Source organism: Olea europaea, chromosome 13 (assembly GCF_002742605.1).
Source record: "Olea europaea var. sylvestris chromosome 13, O_europaea_v1, whole genome shotgun sequence".
Lineage (NCBI taxonomy): Eukaryota > Viridiplantae > Streptophyta > Magnoliopsida > Lamiales > Oleaceae > Olea > Olea europaea.
Window position 1 is genome coordinate 6435922 of NC_036249.1, and position 13359 is coordinate 6449280.

A 13359-nucleotide genomic window follows, 5' to 3' on the forward strand; every position below is an offset into this window, starting at 1 on the left:
GCATTAAGCACTTGCACATTTGGGGTTGTCCAGCTGAGGCACGGCCTTATAGGCCACATGAAAGAAAACTGGACTCAAGGACGATTAGCTGCTATTTCGTTGGTTACGTTGAACGCTCTCGGGGCTATAAGTTTTACTATCCCACATCAAGATCCTTCTTTGAAATGGGAAATGCGAGATTCCTCGAGGATATTGAGTTTGGAGTGGAAGGAAACATAAGAAACGTTGTCTTTGAAGAAGAATCTGTTATTGACAGCAATCAGGTCTCTGTACCTATTGTTGTTCAAGACACAGTTCTGGCAATNATAAGTTCAGTGGGAGTAAATATATCTTCTTGGTATTATATGTTGATGATATTCTACTCGCTAGCAGCGATATAGGCTTATTGTATGAAACCAAGAAATTTCTGACGAAGGAATTCGAGATGAAAGATCTTGGGGATGCCTCTTTTGTACTAGGTATTCAGATACTGAGAGATCGTTCTCGAGGTATCATTGGACTTTCACAAAAGAGCTATATCGATAAGGTTTTGAGTAGATTTGGCATGAAAGATAGTAGATCAGGAGACACGCCCATCTCTAAAGGAGACAAGTTTAGTCTCAAACAGTGCCCCAATAATGATCTTAAAAGAGAAGAGATGCAGAAGATTCCCTATGCATCAGTGGCAGGGAGTCTAATGTACGCTCTAATTTGTACTTGTCCCGAAATAGCATTTATAGTGGGAGTTTTGGGTAGATACTTGAGTGATCCTGGCATGCAACATTGGAAAGCAGCCAAACGTGTGATGCGTTATTTGAGGAGAACAAAAGACTACATGCTCACTTATCGAAAATCAGATAGTTTAGAGATCATCGGGTTCTCTGACTCCGATTTTGTGGGATGCCAAGATAGCAGACGCTCCACATCAGGCTACATCTTTATGTTGGCTGGAGGAGCTATCTCATAGAAGTCTGCTAAACAGACTCTCATAGCTTCTTCAACCATAGCTGCGGAGTTTATTGCTTGTTATGAGGCATCCAACCATGGAATATGGCTACGAAACTTTGTCACTGGACTACGAGTGGTAGATGGCATTGACAGGCCATTAAAGATTTATTGTGACAATAACTCAGCGGTGCTTTACTCCAACAACAATAGGAGTTCGACAAAATCGAAATTCATTGATATCAAGTTTCTAGTTGTTAAGGAGAGAGTTCAAGATAAACAAATTTCCATAGAACATATAGGAACAAATTCCATGCTAGCGGACCCACTAACCAAGGGCTTAACGCCAAAGGCCTTTCATGAGCACACTGCTCACATGGGCGTTATTTCCGAGGATATTCTAGTCTAGTGGGAGTCAATTTTATGTTCTATATGTTTGCTTTAGACATTAAATTATTTAACCTTCTGCAGAATAAAGTTGATGGTCTATGATTCTATTTCTGAGTTTGCTTGTGTTTTCATTGTGCAATGTTTGCATTGCATTAAGGACTTTTGAATGATCTCACTAAAGACTAAAGAAGGACCAATTGGAAATAGGCATGTTTGAGATCACATCTCATGTAAATTTTCATGCTACTCATCCATATTTGATCTATGTCATTAAGTGTATTAATATGTTGATCATCGTGGTTTAATCACTAATGTATTGTGATGAAAGTTGCGGTGGTTCCATTATTAGTATATGAGATGGACAAGATTATTTAAGGAGCAGTCTAATGATAAATAGCATACAGATGCGCGCCTAAGGAGTTTTGTAATATAATTGTTTAAGGAATAATATGTAGCCAAGAGGGAGATTGTTAGGAAAACAGGATTTTCCTAAATTAATATTGGCAACATATTAATACAATTATATTAGCTATTTAATATAATGGGCAAAAATCAAGTGGTCTATTTTTTTGTATGCCCATAGACTACTCAAATTAATATGGACTAAGTGAGTAGATACCGGCTAATATTACTCTAATTAAGGGATAATGGGAACTTTAATTAAGTAGTATATAAAGGTTATTTTGATTATAGTCCCCAATATACCAAATCATACACTCTTTTCCCTTCTTCCCATCAAGAAGAGAAATCACGGTCCCATTGAGGAATAAGGAGATTTGGTTGAGGAAGATCACAAAACCACCCTTTTCACTTGCATTCATCGGTACGTAGTCAATTGTCGCAGTAATTCCGCAACAGTAGGCAATCGTTTACAATGGATACATGTATATTATCTGAATCTGTGAATTCTAGTAATTTAGCATGATGTTGATCCTAGGATTTAATTTATATTTGGATCTAATTTGATTTTCTAACAGGCAGTGCTAAAAAAATGATCCTGACAAAAAGGATCCATCAAACAAGAAAGCCTAGCAATATAAAATTTCAAGTTTCGAGTTACAACTCAAGTCACTTGTGCTCACATTTCCTCTGTATTCAACATATACTTAGAAAAGAATAGATAAAATTAAGATACAACCAAATAAACAAAGCTTTAATTTTCCCAGAGAAAGAAAATTGAATATTAATTTATATATATATATATATATATTTGAAAGAATCACGAAGAAAATTTTGTATACCAGGTGGAGAAATAGTCTTGTCGAGCACAGAAGGAATTGTCATCTCAATTATAGGCCGTCGGGATGGTATGCCATTTACAGCATCCTGACAGCTAGAGTCAATCTCCTCCATACTGATTGAGTTATAAATAATTTAGTAGTCATAAATTTATTCATCAACCAAAGATACAAGAATCAATGGACATTGGCTGTACTCGTGTTCAAATTTTTGTAACAAAGGCCAGTGCAATTATGTAACGTTCGGAGCCTTTCTTTTACTATCACAACAAACATTCCAGTTAGGAATTATTTGGTAATGTATTAGCTCATAACCTGTAAAAATATGAGAAGAAGAAACATGAACAAATGCTTCAGGATCACTTATTTGAAGTTCATCCCTCTCGTGTTCATTGTGGTTTTGCTGCAGACCAACTAATATAATGTGACAAAATAGTAAACCTTAGGACCTTAATTATTTTTCTTCCATTCATCGACCAATTGGCAATTAGAAACTAAAGCATGAGAAGATTTTAAGTTTTAAGCATTGTGAACAGAAGACGTCTATACCTTCCCTGGAAGCACTGACCATAATGTAAAATAAAAAAATTAAACAAATGTCAAACCGATCTTTTTGCTGGTTAGGAGTAGTCATCTTAGGGGATTCCTCGACCAGTGTAAATATTTATGGACATTTAAAAATATGTTTAAAGATTATCAAGTTGATATTCCAGTGTCCTTCTATTGGTTGAAAACATTTCAAGATGTAAGTTATGATGAATTGAACAGTAAGTAAATCTGAAATGGTCATAAGATGACAAATAAAATGATGACATACGTCTCAGAACCAATGTGTATGGTCCCCATATGCTGAGGACCAGCATCAGGATTGCCCAACTTGCAGCAATGAAATTGAGGTAATTTGTCGACAGCCAAGTTGATTTTCGTAGCTGCCTGTTCCAGTTTTACAAGGAACTCTTGAATTTCAGTTCAATTTGTTGAAAACATGAAAATAAAAAATCACAAGGAAGATAAAGGATACAGCAAAAAGGGTTTCGATATAAAGCTTTGAAAAGTAAGCTAATAAATCCTTATTAACAATCTCAGACAACAGTATGCATGTCAACAACATAAGACAGCAGCTGCCAAATTTCTTTTGAAAATGGAGAATATATTAATTCATAGGCAATGGCACTTATAGAGCTGTAATCAGAGTTCTTGATAACACGAAGAAAATCATCCGGAAGCGCATTCTTTGGTACAAATTCCTGGCAGTACAGCATAATACATGATTATCATTAGCATTACCTACAACAGTCAACAATTCATGGTCATGGCTAACATGCATTTTCCTATTCTTTATGGTAAAAATACATTTCCCACTTCCTCAGCTCAACATATTGAAAGAAGAATAGGGTTAAAATTTCACCATAAATGTTCTGTATGGAGTTGCATTTGACAGCACAACCTAAGAGCGCACTTGTGTACCATCAGCCAGCAAAACCTGAATAACTCAATCAAAATACAAAAATATAAATTTGCGCGGGCTTGACTACATCAATGAGAGATGTCGCTCAGAAATTTACCCCGCACACTCTGTCTGGGTCCTCTATCATCAATTCTGAGACCTAAACAACATAATAGAATAGTTTTACATTTTAAAGAACAATGCTTACTATATCAAGATAAGCAACTTGATCCAAAAATAACAAACATGCAAAGAGTTTGAAGGTCAATAACTGAGCCTATTTAACTAAATTCTGGATCAATGTTGAAGGTAAATTAGAACCAATTCAACATGGCATATTCTCTCTTTTTCAATTTACCAACAACAATGAAAACTACAACCAACTCTGCAAACAAACGCTCTATTTTTTATCCAAAGTGTATCACGGGGAATCAATTGCCGTAGGATTCTTTGATAGAAAAAGTATCACAAAAAACAGGTATGTTTCTACCATTTTGAAATGATTAAGAAGCATTGAAGTAATGTCTAAGCACTGCTATGAGTCGCCGCTTATTCAGCAACACGTGCACGGTTTGAGACTTGGCTCCTCCCATTGCTTTTTAGGCTCCATCTTCTTATACATGTGACCATCAAGGATAGAGACATGACACAAAAATTTTAAGGCAGCTAGTGATGCCAAGAGCTACGGCCTTGGATTGTGAGTAAAATCAACCTCTATGATATTCTTTAGTTATGAGATCATATTGGTTCATATTTTGCCATTATTAAAAGAGAGACTGTAGATCATGGATATTTAGTTTTAGTAAACTGTTACAAACCAATATATCACAGAAAGGTGGTCAAATAAGGAAATAATAAGAAAAACAGGGCATGATCCTATCAATATTCAAGAGAAAGGAAGAAATATAGCCTAAGAGCAAAAATAAGACAGTAGACAAGAATGCTTTCTTATCCAAATTAGGTAAATAAGCATCAACAGCCCAAACAATATTCATGTCACAGGGATTTAAAAAGGGATTTTTGACATGGGAGTCATAAGAAGAGGGGAAAATTCAAGTCCCTCAATAATCAACTAAAAAAAGTTAAAAAGCAGGATATGTACCTTAATCCCAACTACAAAATCACAGGGGCTTACAAAGGATTTTGACAATGGAATCATCAGAAGATGGGGAAAATCAAGTCCCTTAATGATCAACTAAAAAAAAGCTAATTGGAGTAAATTGATGCCTCAGAAAAATCAGGACCTTAATCAAGAGTGATTGTAAGGCCCTAAAATGTTGTCTCGTGTCAATTATGGTTCCTTGCTTACTGTATAGCAGTTGAAGTATAGGCTTCAAGTTAACAAGGTTTGAACATTTCGGACCTAAGTGGAAACAAGATTAAGTAGTTTGTTCTCTGGAGTCTAGAATATATTGTGGCCCTCACCTGGACGATCTAGGCGTAGTCACTAGGCAAATGGTGCTGCAAGAAAAACATTGAGAAGATTGGAAACCTGAATCTGCTGTATCAAGCTCCCTCATCCTTTTAAGAACTGACTCTAATATGTTGGTAGAATGCCAGAATCTAGGCATGAAAAAAAATATGCTGCAAGCAGTTTGCAACTAATAGGCTCAACTATGTGTTGTCCATGCTCTTCGGTCACATTATAATATTCCAGTTTACATGTCCTTTCTCCCTTTTCCTCCATAGACCCAAACAAATAAATAAATAACAAGCCCAACAATAAGCTGGCATCAAAGATCATTCACTCAACTTTGTCTGGATGTTAAGTTCAAAATTTCTAATTTATACACGAGGACGTGCACTTTAAATAAAATAACTTACTGTGTGCATTTGTTTTTCAATAAATTTAAGGAGATGAACAAACTAACATGATAGATTGCACATACTTACTTCAGCTTCTGTCACTATGGTAGCACCAGCTTCTTTAGCTGCTCTGCTAATGGCCAGAGAAACAGAGCCCATCCCACCTTGAACATACCTAAAAATTTTATCATCTAAGAAGTGAGAGTAAATAACATGATAGTTCATGCTGATGATGCTGAGAATAGAATAGAAAATTTTAAAAGTAGGCAGGTCAATGTAAATCTAATTTTATAAGAAATGTCTAATTATTAAATACATAAAATAATAAATGTACTTCATACAAGATCCAAACTTAATTAGCTATTTGAACAATGAATGATAATACTAGTATTCTTTGTATTCCCTTGGATCATCTTCAAGCAGATACTTACGACCAAATTCCGCGGTCACCATCAGTTTCTCCCATCACGTGATGCAGTAAAACATATCCACTCCCAGGTGTATTGGGACTACCCTAAGATACAGAAAAGGGACAAATCTCATTAATACATAATAGATAAAAATCAATGAAGCTTCATAATAAAGATACAGCACTATTTTCGTAATTGATCCTAAAAATGCATAAAAATAATATACATGATGACCATCAATGGATGCCTCAGTGACTAATAAAATATGTAACAAGATAAGGAAGAACATTAGTGCAAGCCACGTGACTAGTAACAGAATATGAGGAAGGATCTACAAAATCTGTCTTTGACAGTAGTGTTCCGAAGAATTCTCAATATGCAGACTGACTTGAAAAGACAAGTCTTATTCCCCTTCTAAATAAAAAATCTAACATAATATTAACATTTAACGTAAAAGTTCTCCAAGTCTGGTTCACTCTGCTGACTCATAACCTATCTGCTGCATTTCCTAATAAGCAAAAGATACTGAAAGAACTCATGCAACCCCTATACCACATTCGTTATGTGCAATATACACGAGTTGTTTATAGAAATTTTAGTAGCTACTATCTTGCTACACAGACTCGAGCATTTTGGTTCAGCCGTTCAGGCTCCAATACTTTGCCAAATCTGAGCCCTTTACTTTTGGTGATCTCAAAGTAATTAAAAGCAAAACAAAATGAAAGGGGCTAATAGTATATTAGGATAATTTTAGCAGAAACCCAAACCTTTCAAAAAGTTGCAGACTTTTCCTTAATCTTTCATTTATTGTAGCCGTCACCCAAACCTTTCAAAACGTTGCGGATGAAGCCCCAATGGATGGATTTCATCTATATTTCTGTTAATTGACCAAAATAATTGGACTTTGAACACATTTTAATCAATTATAATGGGACAAAATTGTAACTTTATATTTTTTTACATTAAAAACTTTAAATAAAAAAACAACACAAAAGGAAGAAAAAAATAAAATGAAAAGGAAAAAAATATCTTCTCCTCCCTCACCCCCACCCCCACCCCAACTCCAACCCCTTAACCCAAAACCAGAAATTTACTATCGCCACCACCTGGCCCAAAAACCCGTTCATAGGGATCGACCACCACAATTTTCCCTCCCTCATTCATGGAAAACTACAATAACCGCATTTGAGTCACCTCAAGCCATACAAGAATAAATTTAAACACTGTAAAGTTCGAATCTGCAACAATACAAGAGTTTTGAAAATTTTGAGTATTTTTAATAAACGCAATGAGTAATGTAGGAGGATCAATTCTATGCAAGTCGGCGACATTAGCCAAAATATATGGTTTCTTACTCTTATTAGTAGTTTTCTTCTATGCAAGTAATGTAGGAGGATCAATTCTATGCAAGTCGGCCACCTTAGCGAAAATATATGGTTTCTTACTCTTATTAGTAGTTTTTTTCTACTTGGGCAAGCGTTTTTCTGATGGCTCTTCTCAGCGACTTATTTTCTTTTCCTCTCATCAAAATTCAATTAATAATGGAGTTACGAAAAAATTCGACTTCATCAATTTCACTTCCTTCTAATTAGGTGTCCCCTTCACCATATCCACTAGCGGTGCAGAGGATTGGGCTAGTGGATCAAAACGGGGTGATGACAGAGGATTTTGAGGTAGGGGAGTTTGATTTGGAGGTGCAGGAGAATTGGGGAAGGGCAAATGAGACTGAGTGTTTGGAGAGTGGTGATCGTAGTGATTGTGAGGGTAGGGGTCAGTTTTGGGCCAAGTGGTGGCGATGGTAGATTTCTGGTTTTGGGTTGAAGGGGTGAGGTGGGGGTGAGGGAGAAGAAAATATTTGAACCTTTTCATTTTATTTTCTTCTTCCTTTTGTGTTGTTTTTTTATTTAAGATTTTTAATGTGAAAAATATAAAGTTACAATTTTGTCATTTTATAATTGATTAAAATATGGTCAAAGTCCAATTTTTTGGTCAACTAACAGAAATATGGATGAAATCCATCCATTGGGGCTTCATCCACAACATTTTGAAAGGTTTGGGGTGATGGTTGCAACAAATGAAAGGTTAGGGAAAGTCTGCAACTTTTTGAAATGTTTGGGGGTCTCAGCTGCAATTATCCCTAGTATATATTCACAAAATAAATTTTTGAATTTTTATCTTCTATATCTTTCATTTGCACCCGCCATCACCTATGGATACTATATGAGGACACCAAAAGCCATACATCAATACAAAATGTTGCAAAATACAGAATGAAAAAAATGATGATATTTGTGTTATTATGAAGGACTTATGATAACTGTGCCAACACAAGTCAATGATGACTAGACATTCCCACTAGTTTGATGTTATAGATACTCCTAAGGGTTGGTGTTGCTTCTTGATAACCCCTCATATTTTTGTTCTGTAAATTTTGATATAAACCACCACCCTCTCAAATGTCTTAAATTTCTTTGGCATATCTGCTTAAGGCATAAAATTTGGAAAGCAAACTTGAATTTTTCTCACCAAAAATAGATCTTGTTCACTCTCAGGGGAGAAGTTGATCTAAGAACTGAAGGCTGCTAAGAATTATAAGACATGTGATATATCTTAGCAATTACATCAAATACAAGCAAGAATTATTACTGAAATAGGGAAATAATTGCAACCTTTCGTTTATAGAACAATGAAAACCTCAGCCTGGATGGGTTGTCATTCAATTATACAATACGGCGTTACTGTTGCAAATGAAATTACAAAAACAGAATGCCATGGGGTCCTAGGTAAAATGATATCTTTCAGTAACAACAATCCTGCATGTGTTAACGTCAGAGATCATAATATGACAAGGAAGTACAGTTCTCACCGTGGTTCCTATTACAGCATCCGTTGCAAGTGTTGCCTTCAAGACATCATTCTGTCAATAGAAAACTTTTCAGTAAGTGGGATTTAAAGAATTAAAGTTATGAAGTGTAATATTTTAAATAATAACGAAGATGACAATGATGCAAATAATATGTGGCACAAAGCTCTCTAAAACATTTAAAAACAATACAATTTTATAGGAAAATACCAACAGGTCCAAATCAATCTGTTTTTGATGCATTACTTAAATATTAATTACTAAAGATATTTATTTAAATGAACGCTGGATATATTTTAGCTCTGCTGCGAAACTAGGAGGAAGAGATGATTGGCCAGGAACACTTCCTAAAAGCATCTGCAACCCAACCACACTGTGAGTTAGCTGACATAAGCAGTTTAAACTCATCCTATTAGTACTGCAATAATCCTATCTAAAAATCCATGCAAAGATCAGGTCATGATTCAGTTTCCATTTCCTTCCCACAACTTTTTCCAGGTTAACAGCAAATATTATGTGTAAAAAGATACGTAAGGGATTTGATGTTTGCCAAAAGACTTGTTGCAGCATAGCTTCCATTGAGAAACCTTTGGAGCTTTGACAGGACAGTCGAGGAAAAAATAGTCTGACATGGATGCGAGAGAAATACAAATAGACGGAAAAAAAAAAAAGAAGAGCCAACAAAAGAAAAAATAGCTAACAAACCAACAGGCAAAGTTTGTGGCACAAGAATTATATTCAAATTTAAAGAATAAAGGATAAAGATCATGGTCATTCAGAAATACAGAAACACATACTTCCATAGACACATACACTATCGCTGCAATGTATAATTCAAATTTAGTGGGACAACAATCATGTTATTACCTCAAACCAGTTATTTAACACCACTGAGGCAGGGGACAGTAATAGGTCCATGAAATCCCTGAGAAGCTCAATGAAAGTGAGCCAAGAACTTGTGGATTAGTTGGTAGAAGTCAGTCTCTACTTAAGCTAAAACAAATACCTACACAGGGATATTGTCTCTCATAATTAGCAAGATAAGAGACCACCTAACAAAATGCAACTAAGATAAACCCAACTTAGAAGAGAAAATGAACTCTTACACTATCTGCTTTTGCCCCATGACAAGTGCTCGTCGCAGACAATGAGCCCAAAAAACAGACTTCTGTAATTTACTCTTCATCCGGGCATTAAAAGATGAGATTCGTTGCAAAGTTTCAGGTGGAGACGAATCCAAAAGTGGATCCATGAATTTACAGAAGTTCTCTAACGGATTCTCGTACCTATATATGAGAACCAAGTGCAGAAACAATAATAAGGGAGAGAAATAGATATGCCAATTGTATTTCATCGAATTATTTTGTACCAGGAAAGAAAAATTGCGAAAAAACTTGAATCATAAATTTTTCCCATTTTGTTTGTTCACATCACCAGTTCAACCATATTATTTATGCCCTAACATAATAAGCTATATGAGGATCATAAAAATCATATGCACATTTCAAAACCTAGCAGTGAATATATGATAAAACCAAAATAAATTTAATAGGACTTATGGCCTATGTGTGCTACTTTCCACAACCACTTTCAATTGCTTCATGGAAGAATTCGAGCATAAAAAAAGGTCTTCAGAAACAGAATGAGTCCTATTACTATTCAATTCGATTACTACCCAAATCCAAGGATCCCATATTAACGGGTTGTTTTGCAAGATGTCTTGACATAATTAAATAAGAAAAATAAGCTAAAATATTGACCATTATACTCTGCACTCGAGTCTAATACTCTATATCAAACATGCCCTAAAACCTATTGTTTTCCTAAAACTATTTTCAGAGAGCTCATTTCACTCGTCACACCATTGCATTTTTTAATTGATTAAAGATATTGTCAACAATTTCAACATTTATCCAACCCATTTCTGTTTTCTATCTCCCCACAAGTTTTTCCTTCATCTAATTTTATAGGTTGTGCTAAATATAATGACGTGACCACCATTAGATTGCTCAAGAACAAGTCTTTCCATTTTTTGGTTTACCATTTCATAGAATAATAAATGAAGAATACAAACACTTCACCCAGAAAAATACAAGCTGCGATTGCTGACCTAGGATAGGCCTCAGCATCGCGTTTCGAGAACTTCGATATCTCCAAATAATTAAGCTCCTTATCAGGACCAAGCAGAAGGTAGCGTCCATCTAGACAGGGAGTGAATGACGATGGACTCCTCTTCAACATCTTCAATCCATGCTTCTTCAACTCCAATTCCCTTTGTCATAAAAAAACACCTAATCAATCAAAAACGTAAACTTAACAACAAATTCATCAATTATGTGTGTTTGTGCGTAATTCAGTATATGGAACAGAAAGAGACTTGATAAGTGCAGGGCGAAGTAGGCTCTGGAGGTAGCTACATCGGGAAAACTTGTAGCCGGGGACAAGTTCTTCAGTGACAGCAGCTCCGTCGATGACGTGGCGGCGCTCGAGGACCACGACGGACAAGCCTGATCTTGCGAGGTAGGCAGCGGCTGTGAGGCCGTTGTGGCCGCCCCCGATCACCAGCGCGTCCCATTTCTTCGCCGTTAATGAGCGTCCACTAGTGACGCTGCAGCGATTCCTTGTTTGTTGTCGCCACATTATTCTGCATTGAAGACCGACTAGTGAGTGAAGTTTAATTTAGAGTGTGAGCATTTTCCCGGGAAAGGGCAAAAAATGAAAAAAGGAATATTTTTGGGGAAGTTATTTGGACAAATTTTAATCCAAAACAAAGTTAATAACTAATTTTAATCACATATTTTATCGAATTCACAACTTTTCAATCACACATTTCATGAGATCTATCAAAATTTGTTAAAAATCTAATTTTAATGACCACTAAGCAAAAAATTACATGCGACAAGTCTACTTTGCCCGTACATAACTAAACTTCTATGAGAGTAGACATTATACTTGAGGAATGGAGTATGCAAGTCTCAAAAATATGCATCCTTTATGTACCACAAAACACACTCTTTGGTCGAACTCTAGTCTTCTTAATCTTACACTTTGGTTGAACAAGAGAGCATAACATGGTTGCTCAAAATTAGAGCTTGAATTTAGTATCAGATAACATAATTTTTTTTTTAGAATATTGTGTTGCTCTCAATGAGAAATTATTGAAAAAGACCGAGATTTTATACATATGATTTTTGAAGATGTTTCTCATTTCGCAGTAAATGTGACAATTAGAATTTTTTATTGGTACATTTGCAATATCATAGATTGAGAACGCTATATTTTAATTTTTGTATTTGTTTTATTTATTATTTTTAAATCTGATTTCCAAATTTATAGCAAGCAAACAATTTTTTGAGTGACTAGCCAATAAAATTGATGGAAACATAATGTCCTATTGGTCGAAGGAAATTCGATTGTGAAATTTCAAAGATAGTCGCATTCGCGGTTTGAGAGCTTGTGACACACATTTGGACGTGGGCAAGAAAATCAACACTAAAGTAATGGATAATCTAAAAACTTCATTATCCATTCTTTAAAATTTGTAGTTTCCATTATATATTTTTAAAATTAAGTAGTTTTCGACGGAAAGTACCAATTTAGGAATTTCTTGGGAGTTCTTCTTCACCAATTTTGAGTTGTAGCATTTATGAGAGGTAGAAAAAAAGCTGTACTTATTAATTTTTTGAGCACTGATTTTGGATAATTTAAAAACCATCCAAAATCGATAGTTTAATTTTGATCGCGTCTCTCAGCCTACCAAATTAGTGAATTTTGGCCGTTCTCTCATATTCTCTTCTGATTTTACCCATTATAAAACAATTATCGCTGATCAGTATCTTTTGTTCAAAACTAACTAGCGAATAAAAATACCTTTATTAAAAAAAATTAAGCATAATTAAAAAAACTTGCGTATAAATAAAAAATAACTTACAAGATAAAAATCACTATTGTGTAAAATTATTTATAAAATAAAAATACTACTAATAAGACAAAAATTCACTTATAAAATATGAAAAGTTACTTACAACTAAAAAAAAATTCGCTTATGAGTTAAAATGATTTAGAAATAAAAATTAAATTAACTATAAAATTTACTTGTAAGTAAAAATAAAAAATAAAAATAGATACTTAAATTTTATGTAAATATTTAACTTTGTTGCTTAAATCTTAAATTATATGTGAAAAAATTACTTACAAGTAAAACATGACCTTTGAGGAAAAAAATCTAAGTTGAAAATTTAACTATGGGACATATATGTAATTTTATTATTTTGAATAACA

The 13359-nt window shown here is 34.7% G+C and overlaps 1 protein-coding gene across 4 annotated transcripts; it reads right to left on the reverse strand.

The window, feature by feature from the left end:
- Positions 1-2523: 2523 nt before the first annotated feature.
- Positions 2524-11771, reverse strand: LOC111407428 (pyridine nucleotide-disulfide oxidoreductase domain-containing protein 2-like). Of its 4 annotated transcripts, none has more exons than XM_023036891.1 (10): positions 11456-11761; positions 11189-11350; positions 10185-10364; positions 9946-10003; positions 9082-9132; positions 6237-6319; positions 5893-5980; positions 4118-4159; positions 3961-4035; positions 2524-3799 (listed from the first exon to the last, which is right to left on the reverse strand). In XM_023036891.1, the coding sequence occupies exons 1-9, from the start codon at positions 11716-11718 to the stop codon at positions 4000-4002; spliced, it is 963 nt and encodes a 320-aa protein (XP_022892659.1). In that variant the 5' UTR covers positions 11719-11761; the 3' UTR covers positions 2524-3799; positions 3961-3999. The 4 variants fall into 4 exon arrangements, 3 of the variants coding, with proteins under 3 accessions (XP_022892659.1, XP_022892660.1, XP_022892661.1); XM_023036892.1 differs by having other exon boundaries at positions 2524-3839; XR_002705107.1 differs by lacking the exons at positions 2524-3799; positions 3961-4035; positions 4118-4159 and having other exon boundaries at positions 6140-6319; positions 11456-11765.
- Between the last annotated feature and the right edge of the window lie 1588 nt (positions 11772-13359).